Raw genomic sequence first — 24106 nt, 5'->3', positions numbered from 1 at the left:
GTGCAGTTCTTGTGATCTTGTGAATATAACATTTAGAAAAGGTTTTCCTCTCAATTTTTTACGAACCTTTCTGCCGCCCACGTGTATGTTTACTGCGCCCATAACAGCGCGTTATCGCCCACTTTGACAAAGATTGCGTTAAACGAACGACCGTGCGCCCTGACACAATCTCCGCATTCTTTTTATACGTTGACGCGAAATGTGTACGAGGAAATATACATACTGTGTACACTGTACATACAATACAATGCCCTTATTAAAATTGAATATTTGAAATAGACTTCGATGTGTACACAAGTGCACGCTAGTTCTGGCTCTCTTTCAGGCAGTTTACTGTTAGAACAATACAAGTGGAAGTGTACTTTGTATAGAATTGGAAACACGGGTAAATGTGCTCTGAATGGTTGTTATTTTGACAGGGTATGCAAGCATATACGAGTAATTAGTCACACAGGTAAACAAACACGCGCGGATTGACCACGCGGGCTTTATTTACGACCAATTGTTAAGCACCGGAGATTACCATATTCACAAATAGAGTTACAAGTTCGATCGGAAATAAAGATATGTCAGTAGGCCTGACATGCGACCAAACGAATTATCTGGTTGATAGAAATAGACAAAATGTCAACCAATAGCAGTGTAACCGGAAATATAGCTTTCTCTTTCATTGCGTTAGGACGAAAGAAATGGGACTGTGACTGCTCCGCTACCATTGAACATTTTGTGTATTTCTCTTCACGAGATATGTCTTTGGTCGCAAGCTAGGCATACTGGTCAGAGCACACTGCAAAATATGAACATTTCTAGTTGTACTTACGAGAAGGTATCTCATCTTCAAATAACGACTATCGTTGTGTTAATTCTGCAAACAAACGATCAGCGAAAACTACACAAACCCTAAAAGTGTGTTGATCATCATGACTCAACTCAAACAATGATTACATAAAGCTTTAGGTATGTACAAGAAAAAAGTGACACGTAAGTAATAATAGTTAGGTACTAAACAGTTTATTTATAAGTTAGTAAATTTTGCAAAGCCTGTATACGTAGACATTCTTTGGCTTTGCAAATTTGACATTCGACTAAGGCACCGACATACCTACCTAGTAGTGTAAATAAAGTTATAAACGTGCAATTCCAGCTAGGAATTCAAACAACTAGAAGTCCGTAATGAAATACCAACACGCCCGGATTGATGATGTACGACCGTATTAACAACTATTATTAGGCTTCGAACGTAGCTCGATTCATTAGCTAGTAGTTGCGCGACTAGAGTCTAGGAAAATTTCGTTAGTTTAGAGATCGTGGTACGATTATCAAGCTTTTCGTAAACTTTTACTGGTAATAAATGTTACACATGTACTTTGCATTGACGGCCTCCGTGGCGCAGTGGTTTGTGCGGTGGATTTACAAGACGAAGGTCCTGGGTACGATCCCTGGCTGAGCCGATTGAGGTTTTCTTAGTACGATTCACAAGCCTTTCGTAAACATTTACTAGTAATAAAAGTTATACATGTAGGTACTTTGCATTGACGGCCTTCGTGGCGCAGTGGTTTGCGCGGTGGATTTACAAGACGCAGGTCCTGGGTTAGACCCCCGGCTACGCCGATTGAGGTTGGGGTTGGTCCACGTCTGGCTGGTACGTCTTTGCCAGTAGGGTCGTAACTAACCACGGCCAATGCCACGAGGCAAAAATTATTCTATTTGGCAGAAATTAGGTACATGCCTTGTTCAATGAAATATGAAATAGCATATAATATATAATAGCGCCACCTTTTCTTTGTTATTCATTTGTAAACATCTTTATTTCTGGCCTCAATATTAATGTTTATTGGATTTTCATATTATACTTAGCCGGTAAATAAATAAACTGAACTTATTATAAAGGTCGTCTATTTCTTCATCGGCCTAATTGATATTGAATTGCTGGAAATATATCTTTAAAAGAGAGACGAATATCTTAGCATTCCATGGATTCACCGTGCGGGTGCCGGGTCCATCGCGTGGTAGAGAGAAGAACTCCGAGCAGAGTCCTGAACTTGTGACTACAGGATGTAGGGTTAAGGAATTCCTTGACGATCGATCAACGCTCACCGTTCTCTGCTCGTCTTGTTCTCCCTGCCTAGCTATTATTATCGCAATTTAAAAACGTATAAATGTACGAGCTTCTGTCCTACTCGTAAGAGTGATATGGACGCTCTGTCTTGGTCCAATGTACTCGTAACGTTGATTGATTGCATGTGAGTAGAGCACACTATATGCACTTATGTCTATTAGAGTCCCATTAATTAGCCGGTAAATAAATAAACTTATTTAAAAGCTTGTATATTTCTTCAACGGCCCAAAAGATATTGAACTGCTAGAAATATATAAATGTTTAAAATATTATTATGACAAATTAAAAATGTATGTATGAGCTTCTGTCTCCTGTTCTATTCGTCAGTGATATGGACGCTCTGTCTCGATCCAATGTAACGTTGATTGATTGATTGAGTAAACCACACTATAGTCTGGCAAGTTCGTTGATGACACTCCCATGATTTGCGGGCGACGGGGGGAAAGACTGCGCGGGTGTGATATCATGCGTGCGGGAAAGTGAGGTGCGTTCAAAAACAACAAATGCATTTCCCAAGTAGGTATATGTTCACACGACAGCGTTTTTAAAATACGACGCTTTTTTTCTAGCAGTGTTGCATTTCCAATTTTGGGTGTTGAAAATAGACCTTCATTTACATAACTTTATACTATATTTGAAAGTTTTTTTAATGTCCGTCAAAAAAACTCTCGTGCAATTGAGGGCTACATCCTCGCGTAGGTATCAGTTCAAAGACAGCATGTTTATTGTTTTCAATTGTTTACAAACCTTCCATTGATGTGAACACGGTTCAGTCTGGATTTAAAGCAGACACCTATCTTATCTCGCTTCTAAATGCCTTGTTTGTCCGGTGATTTAAATTCAAATTCAAAATTCACTTATATAAATTAGGCGTAGTTTACAAGCACTTTTGAAACGTCAAGTTATGTCATGGTGGTAATTAAAGTCGAAAAATTAAAATTAAAGTTACGGTCCCAAAGGCGCCTTGGCGAGAAGAGCCTACAACAAAGATTTATTTTTAATACGCCTGATAGCTTAAGTTTGGTCTTCGCGCCTGTCTTTGTAGTAGGCCTCTAATAGGTTGATGAAAGTGATGTCTGTCCATTAGTTCCATAAGCCACAAAACAATAAGTAGTTTATTAATATTATTTCAGTACTGTACATTACATTGCATAAGGTAATTTAATTTTTAAAACTATAAAACGACATACTATGACGAGATTATATATGTTAACTAGTCAAATACTTATACAGACTGCAATGTAAAGTATTTAGCAAATAATTTAATATACCTAATAACTATTCTACGCAAACTGTAAATATAAACATATATTTCGTTTAATTTGTGTATAACTTTTAAAAGTTAAAATACATCTAATATTATTTTATTCGATTGAACTTAATATAAATTAATTAATTTTTTGTACGCTTCTATAGTAAATACACAGGTAATCTTTGATATACCAAGTATTAGAGACATAGAGTAGAGTAGACTACCTAGTTAAGATTACTTAAAAACAACATACCTATTGGAAATTCCTTTGTTTATAATTTGCAAAAAATTCAACATACGCCATGAATAGACAGCAGTGCAAACAAGCAAAGCGTATGGGAACTACCTGCAAAGAATTTCTAAACAATCGTCCATTCAATTGAAACGTTTTTGTTTGGTTTATTTTTATTAGGTCAATCTAGTTTCTATACGAGTATAACGAATGTGAATATTTTTTTATTTTAAAACAGAAATGGAAATAATCACACTAATATTATAAAGGCGAAAGTTTGTGTGTAAGTAAATGTGTTTGGAAGTGACTAACTTTTTTTTTTTACAAGTTAGTGATGATGTAATCTAAGATAGAAGCGGCCTAACTTGTAAGCAGGAGGATGAAAATCTACACCCCTTTCGGTTTCTACACGACATCGTACCGAAACGCTAAATTGCTTGGCGGTACGTCTTTGTCGGTAGGGTGGTAACTAGCCACGGCCGAAGCCTCCCACCAGCTAAAGCTAACTATGTTTGTTACTCTTTCATGTCGCAACTACTGAACTGATTTGGCTGAACAACGTAAGAATATATCCTTGATTAGCACTTAGGATACTTTTCTAATCTCGGAAAGAATCACGGTTCACGCGTGATTTATGAAAAACATAGTTTTACGCGAATCAAGAGGACAGATTGTTCGTATGTTTGCATTGAATAGGCTCTGAAACTACTGAATCTATTTTCAAAATTCTTTTACTGCTAGGGGTATCAAACACACTACGCTATCCCCGGGTGCTATAGGCTATATTTTATCCCCGTATTCCTATGGGACGAGTCGTGATAACCCAGTGGATATGACCTCTGCCTCCGATTCCGGAGGGTGTAGGTTCGAATCCGGTCCGGGGCATGCACCTACAACTTTTCAGTTGTGTGCATTTTAAGAAAATAAAATATCACGTGTATCAAACGATGAAGGAAAAACATCGAGAGGAAACCTACACACCAGATAATTTTCTTAATTCTCTGCGTGTGTGAAGTCTGCAGATCCGCATTGGGCCAGCGTGGTGGACTAATGGCCTAACCCCTCTGTCTGAGAGGAGACTCGAGCTCAGTAGTGAGCCGAATATGGGTTGATAATGTTGTTCCTATGGGAACGGGTAAATTAATAATCTTGTTAAGCATTACATGTTTTTACTATAAAGCATTCTCCTAAAATGACTCAACGATCGTTGATTCTTTATTGGTTCCATTTTGCTCTTCATACATATTTATTTGTACAAGCCCATCTTCAGCGGAGTACGTTATTATTTATCTTCATATATTCAGCTTATCAATAAATCAGTCAATACTGAACGCTGACTTTGACGATAAACATTACCCTTGAGGATTGACGGACACAACATATTGCCGTTCTTTCCATACTCATTTTCTTCTTTAGCATTAAAGATTTTAAAAATTTGAAGAGTTTTTTTACGACTGCCACTCCGATTAATGTATATACCTAAAGACTTGCAGTCATAACTGTCCAGTTAATATGTGTGTAAGCAAAACTAAGAACTGTACAGTTTTTTCTAATCAAATTTCGAGTAAAAAATTTCAGTAAAACTACAGTTACTGTACAAATTAGGATCTATTTTTGTACCAGTTAGCGTCATTTCACAGTATAAAACCCCACATTTTATAAAGCATTGCATATACAATTTCGGTAAAACTTCTAAACTCCAAAAAAACATTTGACGGCCTCCGTGGCGCAGTGGTATGCGCGGTGGATTTTCAAAAACGGAGGTCCTGGGTTCGATCCCCGGCTGGGCAGATTGAGATTTTCTTAATTTCTACCGGCAAAGACGTTCCGCCAAGCGATTTAGTGTTCCGGTACGATGTCGTGTAGAAACCGAAAGGAGTGTGGATTTTCATCCACCTCCTAACAAGTTAGCTCGCTTCCAGCTTAGACTGCATCATCACTTACCATCAGGTGAGATTGTAGTCAAGGGCTAACTTGTCAAGAATAAAAAAAAAGTCTACATTATGCTTTGTTAATTGTACCTACAAGTATAATTTGAAAGTGAAACCAAGTAATAAAATATTTCCGCTGAAAGCTTCGTCATCAAACATATATGAACTAATTCTTATAGAATGGTATCTACTTACCTTTCGTGTTCGTAATAATTGGAATTGTAATAAAACCACATAAATAGCAGAAATGCCTCACGATTTAAAAATTAATATTTCTACAGTTCTTAGAAAATTGTGAGAACGCTTACATTGACGTCAATTGTAATATAATAGGTAGCCGCTGGCAGTTGCTAAGTATAGGTAGGTTTACACAGAAAATTAATTCTTTAGGTACTAACAGATACCTAGTACGAAATTAAAAACTTCAAGGTAGGTAGGTACGTAAAACAAATACATCACACATTATGAATTCGTACAGTTCGTGCACATTAACTTGACACCCGGCTCGAATGATGTTTGTACTGTGTTTGTTTCGTTGTTTGGTAGTCAGGTGTCAAGTCAATGCGCACGAGCTATAGATGTTATGTTTCCAAAATCAACACCAATTTCAACGGCCAGGTTAACTAAAGGTAAACTTCCCTCCTTGAGGAAGGGATTTAAAGCTTCGATCCGATCCTATCGAGCCAGGAGGGTGATAATGTTTTACTTTTGAAACGATCGCTATTAAACTACAGCCTTTCTTGATGAGTACTGTTTACCAACAAACAAATTAAAAATGAGGGTATAAATCACTAGTCATTTCACAACTAATAATAATCATAATTAACTTGTTCTTAAATTGTTGAAAATAAATTTGATTAATAAGCTTAGAACAATTAGATTATTGGTTAATATGTTTAATATAATATTTTGTAAATAAACCATACATAATTTAAAATAAATAAGTTATGAAATGACATGCGTTTTCTACCTTCATTTCTAATTTATTTGTTGGTAAACAGTACTCATCAAGAAAGGCTAAAGTATACTATAATGACTGACATCGACGGTCCAACGTGCACGGTGTAACACTACCAATTTCCCAAATATGTCTATAGAAAGTAATTCTCGCTCTCGCAAGGGAGTCATGTAAAATACTAAACCGCAAAATACTTCAAAAGTTTCTATGAAAATTCCCGATTATGTTCTGAAAAAAAAATATATCAACATTTTATTCAGCAGCAACGAGCGTGAATAAAATGTTATATATTTTCCTTTTGAGCTACGAATACGTGTAGGGACGGTGGAAGGCGATAACTTCAGAAGGAAACGACATTTCAAACGTCGGATACGAATAAAATACTGTTAAGAAAACAGATCAAGCGAGTACTGGACCTGCAGCGGGTTCAGTATATTAAAGGGAAAATTCCATATTCAAATTTAATTCAAAAATTCGTAAGAAATTCGTAGGAAAGCTGGTTTTTTTCTTATCACAATTGGATTGATATCGTCCACGTGGGTAGAGCGTGGTATCAATACAATGTTGCTGAGAGACAATGTGAACATTTTTTGTAGGCAAAAGGAAACTGGACACGAGGACACGTCGAAACCCTCTTTAGTTTATTCAGTTCATAAGTAGAAAATATATATTATATTTTAGGACAACGATTCGACTTTGAATAGTAAGGTAACAGCAAACCTGCATTTGTATGTGTAAACTAAAGAAAGATAGCACAACATAAACGCATTTTAAATTATTATTTATACTAATACAGGGGGAGACGTGTATCATTAAAATCCGTTTGCTCAGCAACCACTCACAAACAGAATATGACAATTCATTAAACATCTTTCTGCTTTGCTGACGCTTTTTGAGTTTTGCCAAAAACATGCGCCTGCCTGTACACCTTAGCAATACAACCGCAACGTTATACCATCTTCGGAACATAAATAGTAACTTCTTTTGCTTCAGAGATGAGTAGTCCTTGGTTAAAAAGCTAAAATATTTATTTTCTCTACTTCTATCCAAGTTAAAGTGCGCAATTTGTCTATACTATATCAGTTGGTCACGACAGTCACGTAATATTGCGCAATGGACAGGAATGTAATCCTTTCCTAGCATCTTGTAGGCATTAAAGCAATGGGAGTAACTCCAAAATAATCTCAAATGGTCTTGCTCTTCGTCAATTGCAGTGGAATTCATAGACGTTGTAGGGGCACCCCCGTGGGATCATACACCCGCTGAGTGTCAAATTCTCAAACAAATATAGGTTAATTTTGACACTTAGCGGCTGAATAATCCCCTGGGGGTGCCCCTACAATGTCTATGAATTTCACTGTTATACAATATCTGTTCAAAAAGTTGATTTGATATTATTTCAAAGTTTATTCTTCAACAGCTCAAACTTTGGTGACTCATTGGAAAACTCTACGGATCTCTAAAAGCGTGCGGATAAAAGGCTACGCTCACATGTTTCAATAGACGCAGATAAAAGAGCATCCCCGGGGGCTTGTACGTGTTTATTGAATAGGACACACATTGTAGAGGAGGCATCCCTTTGTATGGACGATTCTTAGAAATATTTTATATTTTACTTATAATAAAATCCTTTAAAAGGCAACGACACGAATTTTTTAAATCTGCCATCGACATACGTAGGTATACTTAGGACATAGGTAGGTTGGATCTTCTAAGGCGGGCAAGTTTGCCCTTGTTTACCTAACTCGACTTTATCCAAATAATAATTAGTCGGGATATCAATGGTAGGTATAGGATGTGCTAATCAATGAGAATTCTCGCTGGAAGAACGCCGAAATAATTCCTAATTTACTCGAATTAGAAAACGATCTAAAATTCTTCCTTTCTCGTATCCTACCTAATAAAATTTGGCTACAATTTGCCATAATACCTACAACGTAATGTGGTGTCCGTACGTCATCGTTGGCCTCATGAGGAAGCGACGATCCCTTACCATCCATCATGTGCTCGTATGATTGTAAAAAAGCGCTATTCTATATAGTAAAAACTTCATAGACGTTCATTCGTATAGAGCGAAATATCGACTGCAATGTGCAAATTGTAGATGAAGAAAATTCAGTGAATTATCAACTTACATATTATATGTAAGGCCAGTAAACAAAAAAACTTTTTAATAATTCAAAAAATTAAATATCACGTGTATGAACAGTGAAGGAAAAACATCGTGAGGCAACCTGCATACCTGAGAATTTTCTTAATACTCTACGTGTGTGAAACGGTGAACGAAAAACATAGGACAACTCTTGAGAAAACATGTATAGCTGAGAATTTTCTTAATATTCTACGTGTGTGAACTGTGAAGTCTGCCAATCTACATTGGGTCAGTGTGGTGGACTATTAGCCTAACCCCTCTCATTCTGAGAGCAGACTCGCGCTCAGCAGTCATCATGCTGATGATGATGTAAGCAAAAAATCTAATTCAGATATTCGATACAATATATAAGTCATATGATATATTCGGGGTTACCTACTCGCACAGTTAGACAGCAATACGTATTGCGCTCAAATGTGTAAAATCAGACTTACTCAGCACTCTCTTCTGACCTGAATCATGCGTTCTTCTGAGTATCAAAACCAATTACAATCATAAACCGTAGGTATAATTAAATTAGTATACCCCCAGCAATTTGAATGCTATTAAAATGCAGTTTAAAAACTATATAACGTTACAATTTTCTGATCAACAATCGAAAATCGAAATGAGTTTACGGGCGACATTGTAAAAGTCATCTAAAATCGATTCGGAACGAACGAGCCCGCACAAATCGAACCGAGCCAATAAACTTAACGATATGCATTTATCGAGATATAAAACTTGTTTAGGAGAATTTATATTTATTGTGCAGTTACTATGTTGTCCTTCGGCATCGGCTGTCTAAATTGAGAGATGTTAAATTAACTTTCCAGCAATTTCGTTTATGAATCACAATGTTTTCAAAACAAACATATACTTATTACGGGTAAGGGTTAATTTACACTTGCGGCAACTCTACCGACGACCGCAGTCGACTGCAATCGGCGACGTCTCGGCGGCAGGCGACGGTGTCGCCGACTGCAGTCGTCGGTAGCAGCTGCCGCTCGTGTAAATTAACACTAAGAGATATCTACATACACACCACAAAGTAAGAGACAAGAAACAAAGTAAGAGATAAGTACAAGAGATGTGAAATACACTACAAAGTTATGCTTTTATTGCTTGAGTAGCGGACCCGGTCAAGCTTCGCTTTGATTCATTCGCTACCCCTATTCTATTCTACTCCCGCCATACACTTAGCCTACCCTACCCCTACCTATTCAAGCTACCCCTATTCTAAAAAAACTCTTCGTAAAAACCATCGTCGACTCAGGGGAATATTCTAAAAAAATAATTAGCCGAATCGGATCAGCAGTTCTCGAGATTTGCGCTTAGCAACACATTTAGCGATTCATCAATACTAATATTATAAAGCTGAAGAGTTTGTTTGTTTGATTGAACGCGCTAATCTCAGGAAGTACTGGTCCGATTTGAAAAATTATCTCAGTGTTAGATAGCCCATTTATCGAGGAATGCTATATTATATCCGTATTCCAACGGGAACGGGAACTATACGGGTGAAACTGCGCGGCGTCAGCTAGTTTTTAAATAGATTAACATTTAACATAACCGAATTACGATTGATGTTCGCAAAAGTGGTTTCAGTGTAAAGGAACACAAAAAAACAACCTTCCGATCTGGTCTGCTAATGAAGGAAGGCAAATATTAAAAACTACTTTGAAAAAATACTGCAGTAGCAGTTGCTGCATTATTTTAATTCACCGTAATACGTACGTATTCGAGCAATGCAAGTGTTACCTACTTTAATATTACGTTCGTTCAGTCACGTTCACTCATCACGTTCTACAATAATAATTATTTTAGTGCCCTCAAAATCTTTTCCTTGAAAGGACTTTAGATTCGTGATGGGAAAGTGAGATTTGTAGACTAGAAAACAGCGAACACTTACATGTAGGTCGAGTTATCATCGCTTCAATGGATTGAGGGACAATCATGAAACGCTTTTTAAAGAAATTAAAAGAAGCAAGAGAGGTTTACATATTTTTTTATCGATGTTCGAATGTTCCTTCTTTATACATAACACAACTCCATAACAATTTCTTTGCTAAAGGAACGATCAACTTAAATAATAATAACGTATTTTAAAATTTTATTTTCTTATAAAATGTATACACACGAACATCTGAATATTTTGAAATATTATAAAGTTAATATTAAGTTACAAAGCGGCCGATAAATGAGTGTTATTTGTAACGGTAAGCAGTATCCGAATCTACACTACGTTATTAAACAATTAATATCATTTAAGTATTTTGGCACAGATTCATAGATAAGAATTGTAGAACATCAAAATACACAATGAAGGTTTCAAGCAACCAAGTTAAATAATAACCTCTGTATTGCAATACGAATAAGAATTACCAACATATTATTATTCTGAATATTAAGCATACTTAAAAATAATAAACTAGAAAAATATTAATCTGAACTAATATAATAAATATTTTATTTATTGTTTGTTTGTTACGATTTAACTCAAAAACCTTTCGACCGATTTCAAATTACAATTCAACTCAAAAACTTTTCGACCGAATTCAAAAAAATTTAAATCTATCTTTAAAATAAATAATTCCGAGTAGCATCGGCTGTATATTATCCCAGCATTCCTACGAGAGCGACAAATTCGCGGGTAAAACCGCGCGGCGTCTGCTAATGTTATTAAAAATCAATTTCACTGGTTTGAAATAATTTGTAGTTTAAAAACAAGACACGTCTCAGCAATAATGAAGAACCATCACGTTTTGATATAAACCAATATCAATAATATTATGGTTTCTCTTCTCGTATCACAAAACTGAATTGAGCCCGCAACAAAGACGGGAATTCTCCTCAAGTTCTTGACACGGACTTCAATCGGTGCCCTAAAACTTTTAAGCAAAAAAAATTAATTAAAAAAGAAGCCTCTCTAAATTGTATCAAAGAAAAGTAACTTTCTGGTTCTGTTTGTATAAGCTTTTGCTTCGCAATACAAATATTATAATATGGTTTTCATTAAAATTTTAGGGAAGTTATTGCTCGCGGGTCTTAACTGACTAAATCACTAAGATGCCTATGATATGATAATATGTATGTCATCATCATCATCATATCAGCCGATGGAAGTCCACTGCAGGCCTTTTGTAGGGACTTCCAAACATCACGATCCTAAACCGCCTGCATCCAGCGAATCTCTGCGACTCGCTTGATGTCGTCAACCTACCTGGTGATACATGTATATATGATGTGAATATTGACACTCTGTATCCATGCTAAACCGGAGCAAGTGGCTAGTGCACCGACGATTCATATTAGCCCTGCGGTTAAGAGTTATGCAGTAAAATCTCTTGGGAATATTCTAGAGTCAAACTGTATGTACGTAAATTGATATGTACTCGTAACATACATTGAAAATGTGCGTGTTACAAACCAGTTTATCTCGCACATATCCAATTCAATTTATTAATTACTTAATGTGACATGAGTATGTAGTATGTACGTACATTTTCATTGTATACTGTCTGCTTACATCCAAACATGGAAAACATTTTTAGAGGTTTTTTATCGCCATACATCGCGTTATAAACTGCAATTTTAAATTGTACCTGAAGCTGACATTTTTGTAACAAAGAAATGACATAAATCATTCCCAAACTTCACTTATAAATAGATACAAATATGTATAATATATGTCTAATAATGACGTGACAGTGTTAAATAAAATATATTAACAAAAAAGTTCAACATTATTTAAACACTGGCAATACTTTCTATCCATATATGAAATACGCTCCGGGACAAAAACTAAGAACCCATTATACAACATCGATATGAATACCAGATACAAATACTCTGTTAAATATTAACAAGCGGTGATCGAATCCATATTTATCATTCCACCATCAATGGCTTCAATAACTGTCAGAATATGGCAACGAAGATTTAATTTGTTGATGACTGTACAAAACAAAATTGAGCTCGAGATACACGAGCTATAAATTGCTGAGATTGATCTGCGAACTTTAACCTGTGAATGAAGGTTCGTTTGGTCATCCTAGAAAGTAATCTAGAAGTTCTTACCCTACCCCTAGAAAGTAGGGTCAAGTTTCCTTTTTAACCGACTTCAAAAAAAGAAGCAGGTTCTCAATTCGAGTGTATGTTTTTTTGAATGGTATTTCCCCTCCAATTAGTAATTAATCATTAAGAGTGGATAAGACAGGACTACTCCAACGGGCGGGTATCGAACACAAGACCAAAATCTTATCTTAACTGAGTCCAGTCCCAGCAGCTATTAGGCCGGTGATGACAACTCACATTAGCATTATTTATTTAATTTAGTACAATGATCAATTCGGAATTCCCTACACAGCGCAGCGGTCGCTTTTAAAACAAGAAATTCACAAAGCGTTTTTTTAACTGAAAAGGAGGAGGTTTCTTTTTCGGCTGTATGTATGTATGTTTTTTTTTAAATAGAGCAACAACAGTTTACAAGGCATAGTGTAAAGAAACAGTTTCATTATAGCAAAAACTTCCACATAAAGGGTGGCGTAGTGGATTCATGTTTAAAACACATAGTAAAGAAGAAAGATAACACCATTTGGCCACATTATTATAGCTGTCTATAGGATGTTCCTGATCGATGTTACATGTCTTGCGTCCTGATCAATGTGAAGGAAAGAGAGTTCTGGTATAACCGGCGGCAATAAACCATTTCGATATTTTATCGGCATCCGCAATGCATAAAGAAATAGCCATACTATGTAACGGTTCTTCTGCTGTATGTTTCCTATTTTATACACATGACAATGTATATAGTACACAGTTTATAATATAGAAAATAAACATGTACCAATATCGAGACGCGCGAAAGAGCATCAGCCAAATTAGAGAAAACGGATGACAACAAAATGAAAAGTAAGTACACGGACCATATGAGTCCACTTTTGTCTACTTATTAACTCAAAATCTATTGAAAGTTTTAATCTATAGAATTTGTTACCCACTTAGATATCATTTCCTTTGTTGGCAAAAACGTTTGTGATATTGACTTTGGCTCCCAGTTTCACATTTATGTTTTGTCATGATAAAATATACTAGTTTTAGCTGAAGCCTCAAAAGTGGATATAAAAAATAAAGCTACTGTTACACACGCTCATTTCAAACAAGAAAGCATGCTACTATCGAGCAGTTGCTACTTATTAGCATGTGTATCGCAACATTGCTAATAATGACCATGCTTATTTCGAGCTTGCTCAAGAATCAACAGTCGTGCGATTTATGAGCATGCTACTTGCTGCGCGGGTGGAAGGGGGCGTGCTTTCAGCGTCTGAATTTGCTTATTGAGTATGCTAGTCGATCAGCATTGCTATTCTGCGTTCTCTTCCCTTTCATCTCTCCCTGTCTAACACGATACTATGGACTGAGAGCGATAGAAACAAATTAGCATGTGTAATTGGAATGATGCTTTTAAGCATTCTTATTCAGGTGCATACTTAAAAATTGCATGCTTATTGCTAGAAAATGTAAACTGATGATGAGCACGCTCGTATGGAGCATACTTAATAGCACGTTTTTAGCATGCTATTTTAGAGCATGTGTAGCTTCTGTAACGATACCTTATGAAGAATGTTGAACAACGGTTATGATTCACATTATTTGTCAGGACAACTTAATTAACAAATCGAACTGTAACTAAAATAAGACCCTAGAATGGCAGAAAAGGACCTTGAGTGGAGTCACGCACTTGAACTATTAATAAATTATAGCTATCACATATTCTTAGAAAGCATACTACAATATTGCTAACAAACGGTATTTCTTTCACTTGTCAAAGAAATGTATCTGTAATTCTACATCCTCGGGTTTTTCGAAGTGTGAAATGTGATTACAAATCACGAGAACATATTGCCATGTTTTGATAACAGATCTTATCTATATTACGTCGGCATGATGTCAACAATGGAACATTAGTTTATCATAAAATATTTTTATGACATGAAAGTAGGTACCTACTCACAATACTTCTATTTACGTAATTATTTTTAAATCTCTTCACGACTTCACATACAAATGTAGGTGAGTAATTTACTTTGATTTTGATTTGATCTTATATTCTACTTTGCGTTTCTGTTACGATTATATTTTACTTGTAAAATGACATACCGCTAATATTATAAACTCGAAAATTTGTTTGGATGTTTGTTACTCTTTAACGCCGCAAACACTGAATCAATTTGGTTGACTTCTAAAATGAAGATACATAATATCCTGGATTAACACATGGGCTACTTTTCATCCTGGAAAATCCATGGTTCCCACGGGATTTGTGAACAAATGAGTTCCATGCAGAAGTAGTCGCGGGCATCCGCTAGTTTAATATAAAGCAGTATTTAATAATTGACAGACTCACGTTGTAGCAGCGTGCACAGGGGAGCTAAGGCCTATGCCTCCCTTCTAATATAAGTAAGGGTAGACCTCCTTAATCCTCCCTTCTTTAAGAATACGCAGAGGCCTGGCTCAGCAGTGGGATTCAAAACGGGATGAAGATGATGATACTTATGACTTGACAGTTAGTCATTATTCCAGTTGTTTCAGTACATTGTCTTGAGTAAACCTTAGACAAGGCCCACAGCACAGGAGTCAAAGTGTCCTTGAGTATAACAGTTCCTCATTCTGAAGCCGTAACTACCGGTTGCTTGGAGCTCCGGATTTATTTTTAATAGAGTATGTTAGGGAACATATGTACGTATAAATTGTTGAAAGAAATCACTAACATTGCGACTAATATTCCGAAGGACCACAGTGTAAAAGTGAATAAATATTATGTTCTAACAAATGGACTAACTAAAAATGCCTATGTGGTTAGTCTCTACGCCGTAGAAGAGATTACCAGCAAAATCTCTCTATAACTTGCTAAAAGACTTTGGCTTCACTAGGATTGCAGCAAGTTCTATATTAAAAAGGGTATTCAAAGCTGCTCTAGTAGGATCTTACCAAATTTGTAGGCAGTGAGAACAACACGAGTAGAAAAGGGGAGTGTTAGTTAACTGCCAAGGACGTCCTTAACCCTTCACCATCGGTCACAAGTCCGGGGATCTGCTCGGAGGTTTTCTTGTGTCACACGATGGACTCGGCACCCGCACGGTCAATCCATGTAATGCTAAGATATATCGTCTCAAGCAAACTTACCAATAAAAGGTTTTCCATCGAGCCTCTTCATCCAATAGAACCGTTGACTGTGCGGCTTGTTCTCCCTGTCGTACTGCTCCCACTGCTGCCGCAGAAGGGTGTAGCACACGTAGCAGCAGCGCACCGTCCCTTCCTCGTCGCCCTCGGTGCGGTAGCCAGTGGGGGCGGAATGGGCAGCTCCCAGGAAAGGGAAGTACGGTTCGGAGCTCTGCGGACAATGTCACGTGTTTACACGTCATGACTTCTCATCGGTACCGTAGGGATATCTGGTGAAATCAAAGTCAGGCCACCAAAACAAAATCATCATTCATTAAAAATAAAATCAATGCCTGCAGCCAAGTTACACACCAATTCTCTTTCTACAAACGCCAACGCTTCAAAAAAAAATATGGGAATGACATTTCCGATTGATCGGTTATATCGACGAATGTCTACCCTAGTTTTGAAGCGTTACATTTAGTTGAAAGATAATTGATGTGTAACTAGTCTAAAGGCCCTGTAGTTCCTGCTGGATACCCTTAATAAGACTGGTCGGTCTTGAGCCTAATCTCTTTCCGGTCGAGTAGTTTGCTTGCTTGCACACTATGAGAGTGAGAAAAAGAGTACAACGGTTTTTGCGTTCACACTTGTACATTAGAATATCTTATGCTCAGATGCACTACGAGACGACGGTTGAGACTTTAGCCTTAACTGTCGTGGCCGAAATTCGAATGGAAGGATCTTATAATTTTACATTATAAAAATATTTTTGCACGTTTGTGAAGTAATCGTTAGTTTTACTAAATTAAGTGCACTTTTTGCCTTCCTGTACATCTGAGAACGTGTAAAAAATAATTCGCATTTGCATATTTTAGTTACTTACTCGTAGTTCGTGGTAAAAATATTTTGTGAAGTGAATTAGTAGAAACTATAGGCTAAGAATGGAATTAAGATTTGTTAAGTGAATTGTTAAGGCATTGTTGAGGCATTCGGGCACTGGTATTCATTATATGCCAGGGTTCCAGTTTCATCGATAACGCAGTTTTGGTCATGTAGATATATTATATCTAAAAATTACTAAGAGCACATTAGAAATTATACTTTACGAAATTTTGAAAAAGACTATGTACCTATATGAGTTATTAAATCTGACGAACAGATTCAAATATCTCACCTACGCACTACGAGCACATGATAAAATAAACACAATAGGCGTAAGTACTTGTGAATGTATGTGAAAATGTTAGTTATGTTATGGGAAAAAATATAAGCTCCCATGTCTAATTTAAAGTGAGAAACTCGTATGAAAAGTAGGTTTTGGAGTTCCGTGCATTTAAAAAAAACGGAACCCTTGTAGAATCATTATGTCGTCCGTATGTCCCTTTATCTCAAGCATGCGAGGACGTATGGATTTGAACCTAAAGCCATGACATGTTCAGGTATACAGTCCCTGGAAGCTGTTAAAAAATCAACCTTCTAAGCTAACATAAGATACGGCCGTTTATGCCATTAAAAACATAATATATTTCGACTAAACTATAAGATTGGCAAATAATATCGTCTTAAACCGCAAGCATAGGGGTGAATCTAAAAACTATAGGTAAGTTTTAGTAATCAAATTACATAAAATTAAAATTTTTAAACTGAGTTAACCTTGTTTTAAGTGATATGGTATGAAAGGGATTCATTAGCACAAACTTAAACAGATTATGAATTAATATTTATACGGTAATTTCCGATTTATGACGAAAAATGATCTGTACGGAACACTTGGTAGAGTGCGACTCGCACTTATCTCGTTTTTTAAGTAGTATATCTAATGTACACAAAGAGACAAAACACAGCTCCTGCACAAATGTATTATTGTTTATTGAAATGCGAGTCCACCTTTTACGACGCTACATTATGACATAATGCAGCCGAAGAATAGGATGTAGCATCCCACTAGTGCTCTTTCTTCACAAGTTCATAGTAGGCGTAGTGAATTTAACAAACGATTATAGAAGAGTTTCATATTTTTTTTAGGAATCCTCATATCAATTTCACATGGTTGCAATAGTGATCCTAACAAATTGTCCAGTTAAAGGTTCCTTATAGGTTGGTGAAACACATCCTCAAGTTGGGAGAAAATAATTTAAGAATAAACCGAAATAAAGAATTTAACTATAACATACTATTACAATTAACTAACTAAAAAGTTATATAACGATAAAATGGTAAGTTATACACTCAGAATACAGAAAAACCAGAAGCCACGTTCAGATATCATTATATGTATAGCGCGCAGTGTGTCCAAAAATTCTAGCAACTCGTCACACTTCCCACCCGCGTAATATGTTGCTAGTTTATTACGCTGTTAAAATAAGGGTAAATAAGTGTAAGTAATAAGGGTACAGTTCATCGTATTAAATGTTAATTTATCCATAGCAACAAGTTAATGTCATTACAATCGCATGCAAAGTTATTAAAACTTCGTCTTATTTCTCTAAATTTTATGTTTTTAATATTATGATGCTTAATAAGGCCATGGAATTGGTTTAATATATTATAAGTATGTGTTTTGAAGAAAAAACATTTTATTTAAGTAATCACTCCTAGGTACACAAACAAACAAGAACAAACGAACTTATTATAATATAGCACGCCACCGTTATTTGTAAGATTTCAAAGCTTTAAGATTATTTTACACTTTCTTTATAATTGCACCTGCGCTGATTACCGCCATTTTCAAATTACTTGCCTGAACCTATACCTACCTATTTAGTTGATTAATATTTTACCTAAATAGGTAATTAATCTTTGAATATAAATTAAAATTAGGGAAAACCAAAATCATTACATTGGCAGTACTTACAAAATTGATGCACCAGTTTCTGTGACAACTAAATACGGTAAAAATATTCAATAATATTTTATAAGAATATTTTTCTTGCATATGAAATGTGATCCCATCCATTTTCTTTTTTTTACCAACGACATTTTTACACACAGGAATAGCACAAGACGGCATAATTTAATTTAATTTGTCACCTGTGTAGCACGTCAAACAACACGGCATACACTGGAGTGACTGATCGCTTGTTGGGTAGTTATTCATAAAAAATGTGATTTTAATGGCTTCACTTCTTTGCGCGATCACCCCTTCTGGTGTTTTTCTGAATTCTGAGGGTATACATACCTACGCCAAGAGACATTTATGAAAAGGCAAACAAACAATAAAAACTTTTACAAAGTTTTAAATGTTTTAAACACAAAAGGTTTTCCCCCTTTTCCAAACAAAAAAGAAGTTTCGAAATACGTACGATATAATCAAACAGGTGGGGTTACGGCCACAGAAACTTTTGATATTCAGTCTTAGAAATATTGAACATTTGAGGTTTCAAACTTCATTCAAAGTAGCGCGTAATTGAACACAAAAGAAAACAATATCAAACCAAAACAAATTCATTTCTTGGCTTCGCGTCATGTCAACGAGGAGGAATTGCCAGGGGTCTCTGTGTCAATTGTTTAAAACGATTCATTGTTACGAACCAGCCTGAACTGGTTCCATTAAAGTTGGACTTCAAATACATTGTTTATATCACAGTCGTCAATCTGTCAAGCATTTGTTTAAATTCAGTATTCACGAATCTTTAATTTCGTGGAGAATCTAGAATCAATTTTCTCCCTCCCTTTTCAATCAATAATGAGCGTCATAGTAAGTTACCCACTAACTCCCTCATAATTCTAAGAGTTGGTAGCGTCGATCCAAGCTAGATTCATTAACATCTGATAGATAACTATCAATTTGTAACGATTACGTTACAAAATGTCACAATATCACCCTTATGTAACCCCGCATTACAACAGTGTGATCGGTCTAAGCTCAATATCCTCTCTCCTATAGAGACTGGCTCTATATTGGACATCGTTACAATCCTGATGGAAAGCAATGATCAGGTCTGGGATGGGACACTCTTGTCTAGAAACTATTAACTATTGCATCGAAGGTGTTAAGATTGTGTACATTCCACACAAACACAATTCGGAACGTAGAAGCAAAACGCTGCCGTACCATGAAAAAACACCATATATTTAAAAAACCACTTTTGAGAAATCACAGTTATTCCCTTATTATTTATTAGAAACAGTGTATACTAAAAATGCACTTCTCAGCATAATTGTAAGTCTTCATAAAATTATGTAAATGCCAGTAGATGTAACCATGTGAGGTCCTCATTTATGAGTGTTACCACAAACAACCTAACCTGAAGATACAGCGTAATGTATAACACGGCAGAACGTTTAGCACCACCCTCAACGGCGTCTCACTGTTCTGTGGTAGAAGGGAAAAGCAGGAACTAGATCGTGGAGGTTCCTGAGCACTCTCTAAAGGGTCCAGTACACAATGGCGTATGCTGGCCCACTACAGGCAATCGCTATTGTGTACAGGGGGTGATGGTGCATAGTGGCGGACAATAAGGATGATGACAGTTTTTTAAATTGTATATAAATTAAGAGTATGCTAATAGTAAAGCAATTTTCTAAAAGTAACAGGATATGTAAAGTAATGATCGCAGATCATTACTTTCGGAGTTACAGGGATTTAAAGAGTCAGATTTGTGGCGCTGCCGCGGATCCCTGAAAAACGCTATATACAAAATGACACGAACTAATGACGTCGTTGGCTCACTGATCGTTACAAACAAAATCACTAATATCTTTGTTATTTGTGCGTTTATGTTTATAGTTCATTTATTAAAAAATGTCACATTTAATGTAAGGAAGCTAGAACTGTATGAATTTTTATCTAATTACGATAAAAAAAAAATTGATAAATGAAATTTTATAATCTTATTTATTTTGCAAATATCCAAACATTTTTTTTGGTTTTTTTTGTATAAATTAGTTAACATTGACCTTATTTACCCGAATGTATCATAAAAATCAATTTATTCAAACCTAGTCCCTATTGTCGATCGTGGTGGTGATCACAAGCCATTGTGTACTGGAAGCTTTATGTATGTACGTTGTACCCAGTGTGTCACCGACCTGCGGGTCAGGCTTCACGCGGATGGTGTACTGGTCGCTGAAGCCCGCCACGCCGCACACGAAGCACACGCGCTCCTCGGCGGGCGGGTCGCGGCGCGCGGGCGAGGCGGGCGACTTGCCCGCGATCACGGCGCCTGCGCCCGCGCCGCCGCCGCCTCCGCCCGCGTTCAGCGAGCTCTTTATGTACGCCTTCGCCTTTTCCATTGCCGCGAAACTGTAACAAAGGAAACATACTATGATTATTCGGCTCAAATAACAATGTTAAGTTGGTTTGTGTACGCTTCAAACACTCGCAACTTTTTTTACATAATCATCATATTATCAGCCGATGAACGTCCACTGAAAGACATAGGCCGTATGGACTTCCAATCATCACGATCCTGAGCCGCCTTAATCCAGCGGATTCCTGCGACTCGCTGACTGACTGATATCGTCAGTCCACCTGGATGGGTGTCGACTAACATTGCGCTTTTTAGTAGGGTTGCCATTCCAGCACCTTGGGACTCCAACGCCCACCCATTGCCACTTCAGTTTCTCGAATCGTTGAGCTATGTCGGTGACTATTCAATTTAATACATAATATACCTACTTAAAATATTATAAAATCTATTTTTACGTATTTTTTTCAATAAATTAGGTAGGTACAGTAAATATAACAAATCTAATACGTAATTACGAGCATCTTCACAACCCATATTCGGCCTACTGTTGAGCACGAGTCTCCTTTCAGAATGAGAAGGGTTATTCGTAGTTAGTATGTCATAGAAATTGTGTCGGACCAACTACCTATTTCAGACGCGGCTGTTTCTAAAACTAAAGGAGTAGATCGGACTTCCAGATTGTATTATAGTCGGATCGAGTCTTTTTGCTATCATTCGTTTATCCACTTTTCGTGATAAATTGTGAACGATTATGGTAAGTATATTAAAAAAAAACTTTGCTTGTAAAATGATTAGGAGATGAAATATGTCACGCGAAAATGTTAATAGAACGGGGTGGAATAGGAGTTGAAACTTTACATCGATTTTCACGCGGACGAAGTCGCGAGCGTCCGCTAATAATGAATGAAAATACAATACATTTATATGTATATAGTTTGTGAGTGATATATTACTTTAAAAAAATATTCCCTGCAAAAAATATAATAATAAAATGATAACGCTGGTCCGGGGATAAAGAAGACAGATTGCCAGGAATTCGCGGAAAAGCAAATTAATTTTCTTGTTCGTTTGATAAAGGAATTGTATAATTTTTAAATTATAAGAAATTGTCTGTAATCTAAGTACAACGTAAGTAATAATATAGATAAAGTATATTAAAATTATCTTTATAGCTCCGATAATAGCTTGTCAGCGGCATCGCTCTAACTTAAGATAATCTAAAAACTAGATTTAACTTAATATTTAGATACTATTAGACAGGATGATAGCAAAGTTAATCTGTACTTATTCATCCAATTTCGTACGTTGATATTATCTAATCGATGGAGAAAATGGTCTGTTTTTTTCTTTTGTTAGCTTGTGATACCTACACGCAGGCTTTGCAAAATATTTTTTTTCATTCGTAGACTTTTCCACAACTGGACGTGGATAACGCAATGCAAGTTAGCCTTTGACTGATCTCACCTGATGGTAAGTGATACAGTCTAAGATTGAAGCGGGCTAACTTGTTAGGAGAAGAATGAAAATCCACACCCCTTTTCGGTTTCTACACGACATCGCACCGGAACGCTAAATCGCTTGGCGGTACGTCTTTGTCGGTAGGGTGGTAACTAGCCACGGCCGAAGCCTTCCACCAGCCAGACCTGGACTAATTAAGGAAATCTCAATCGGCCCAGCGAGGGATCGAACCCAGGACCTCCGTTTTGTAAATCCACCGCGCATACCACTGCGCCACGGAGGCCTGCAACGTATTCCTAACACCTCGTTGTTCCGCCTACAGCCTGTATCCAGCCGGCTTCCGTTTATAGCAGGCGTCCACCGATCCGTATCGTACGTCTCGAGCGCATCGCATCAAACGGATTTTAGTATTCTTTGTATAGAAATTCAAACAAGTGCGTCCACTGATCCGCATCGCACGGTTTTTATCTACCGTAAAATTAAAAATCCGTTTGATGAGATGCGGCCGATACGTACGATGCGGATCTGTAGACGCCTGCCATGAATGTTCGTCTATCTATTGGGGCCTGGGGGGGTTGACCAATATTGCGTTTCTGATGGTTTCCGGTGCGGGGTCGACTTTCCAGCATTTTAGGACCCCAAAGTTCAACCGCTCTTCGAACTACGTGCCCTGCTTTAGCGTTTCTACATGTTGAGCTATCTGGGTAGATTAGATTTTTCTGCGAATTTATTCATTCATATAAAGAGACTACAATTAACAAATTAAATTTTTTTAACAGAGCACCAATTAGCAGGGCATGCAAGGAACACTTAAATTTTTAAAACTAGAATTTCTTTTATAAACTGAACGAAGTAAGATTGATAAAAGGGACACTTATATCTAGAACTCTATCTGTACAATAAATTGTAAAACAATACCCACAATAATAATTTCACTACATGTCCACGTGAACATTAGATATATACAATATACATGTCATTATACGGAGTGCTCGGGAGTATTTTTCATAACTTCAAGGTGTTGACAAGTCGACAAAGAGGAGCCGAAATGTGTAACAATTTTTTTTAACAGAAAAAAAAATCTTTTTATGTGTTAAATATAAACTAACTCAAACAATTCCGGCTATCCATGTAACACACGCCTTTATTAATCCTTTGCATTTTAAAATACGTAATCGTAGTGGTAAGACTGTCGATATCGACGAGACATAGAGGAGCCGAACTGTGTAACAATTTTTTTTTAACAAAAAAAAATCTTTTTATGTTTTCATATAAACTAATTCAAATAATTCCGGCTATCCATGTAACACATGCCTTTATCTATCCTTTGCATTTTAAAATACGTAATCGTAGTGGTAAGACTGTCGATATCGACGAGATGTTGCAACTGGCACTCCGCACTTCACTTCTAAGCTCTTCATGATATTCATCAATGAATAAGTTTAGCTAGGTCATAATATAAGAATGCAATAGAAGGGACACAATTTAAGGTCTATTTACAAAAAAAAATATTTTATACTCCGAAAATATTCAATAATTTTCCTTAAAGAATACAACTCTACAGTTATATGGGAAATGCTCCCGAGCATCCTGTATATATTTTTTATTCATAATTGAGGTTTTATGATATGAGAGTAGATAAAATCCAATATAAGCGCAGCGATAT

General features: G+C 36.5%; 1 protein-coding gene across 1 annotated transcript in view; it reads right to left on the bottom strand.

The window, feature by feature from the left end:
- LOC112043219 (uncharacterized) overlaps positions 1-24106 on the bottom strand; it is a 144871-nt gene that overhangs the window by 89150 nt on the left and 31615 nt on the right. The window contains exons 2-3 of the mRNA XM_052887989.1: positions 20822-21035; positions 15812-16019 (exon numbers count right to left, since the gene is read on the bottom strand). Coding sequence (XP_052743949.1) covers positions 15812-16019; positions 20822-21025 — 412 coding nt within the window. The 5' untranslated portion in view covers positions 21026-21035. The remainder of the gene's footprint in view (positions 1-15811; positions 16020-20821; positions 21036-24106) is intronic.

Source organism: Bicyclus anynana, chromosome 2, assembly GCF_947172395.1.
Source record: "Bicyclus anynana chromosome 2, ilBicAnyn1.1, whole genome shotgun sequence".
NCBI lineage: Eukaryota > Metazoa > Arthropoda > Insecta > Lepidoptera > Nymphalidae > Bicyclus > Bicyclus anynana.
The sequence above is the reverse complement of the archived record's forward strand: the minus strand, read 5'-3'. Positions and strand labels throughout refer to the sequence as shown.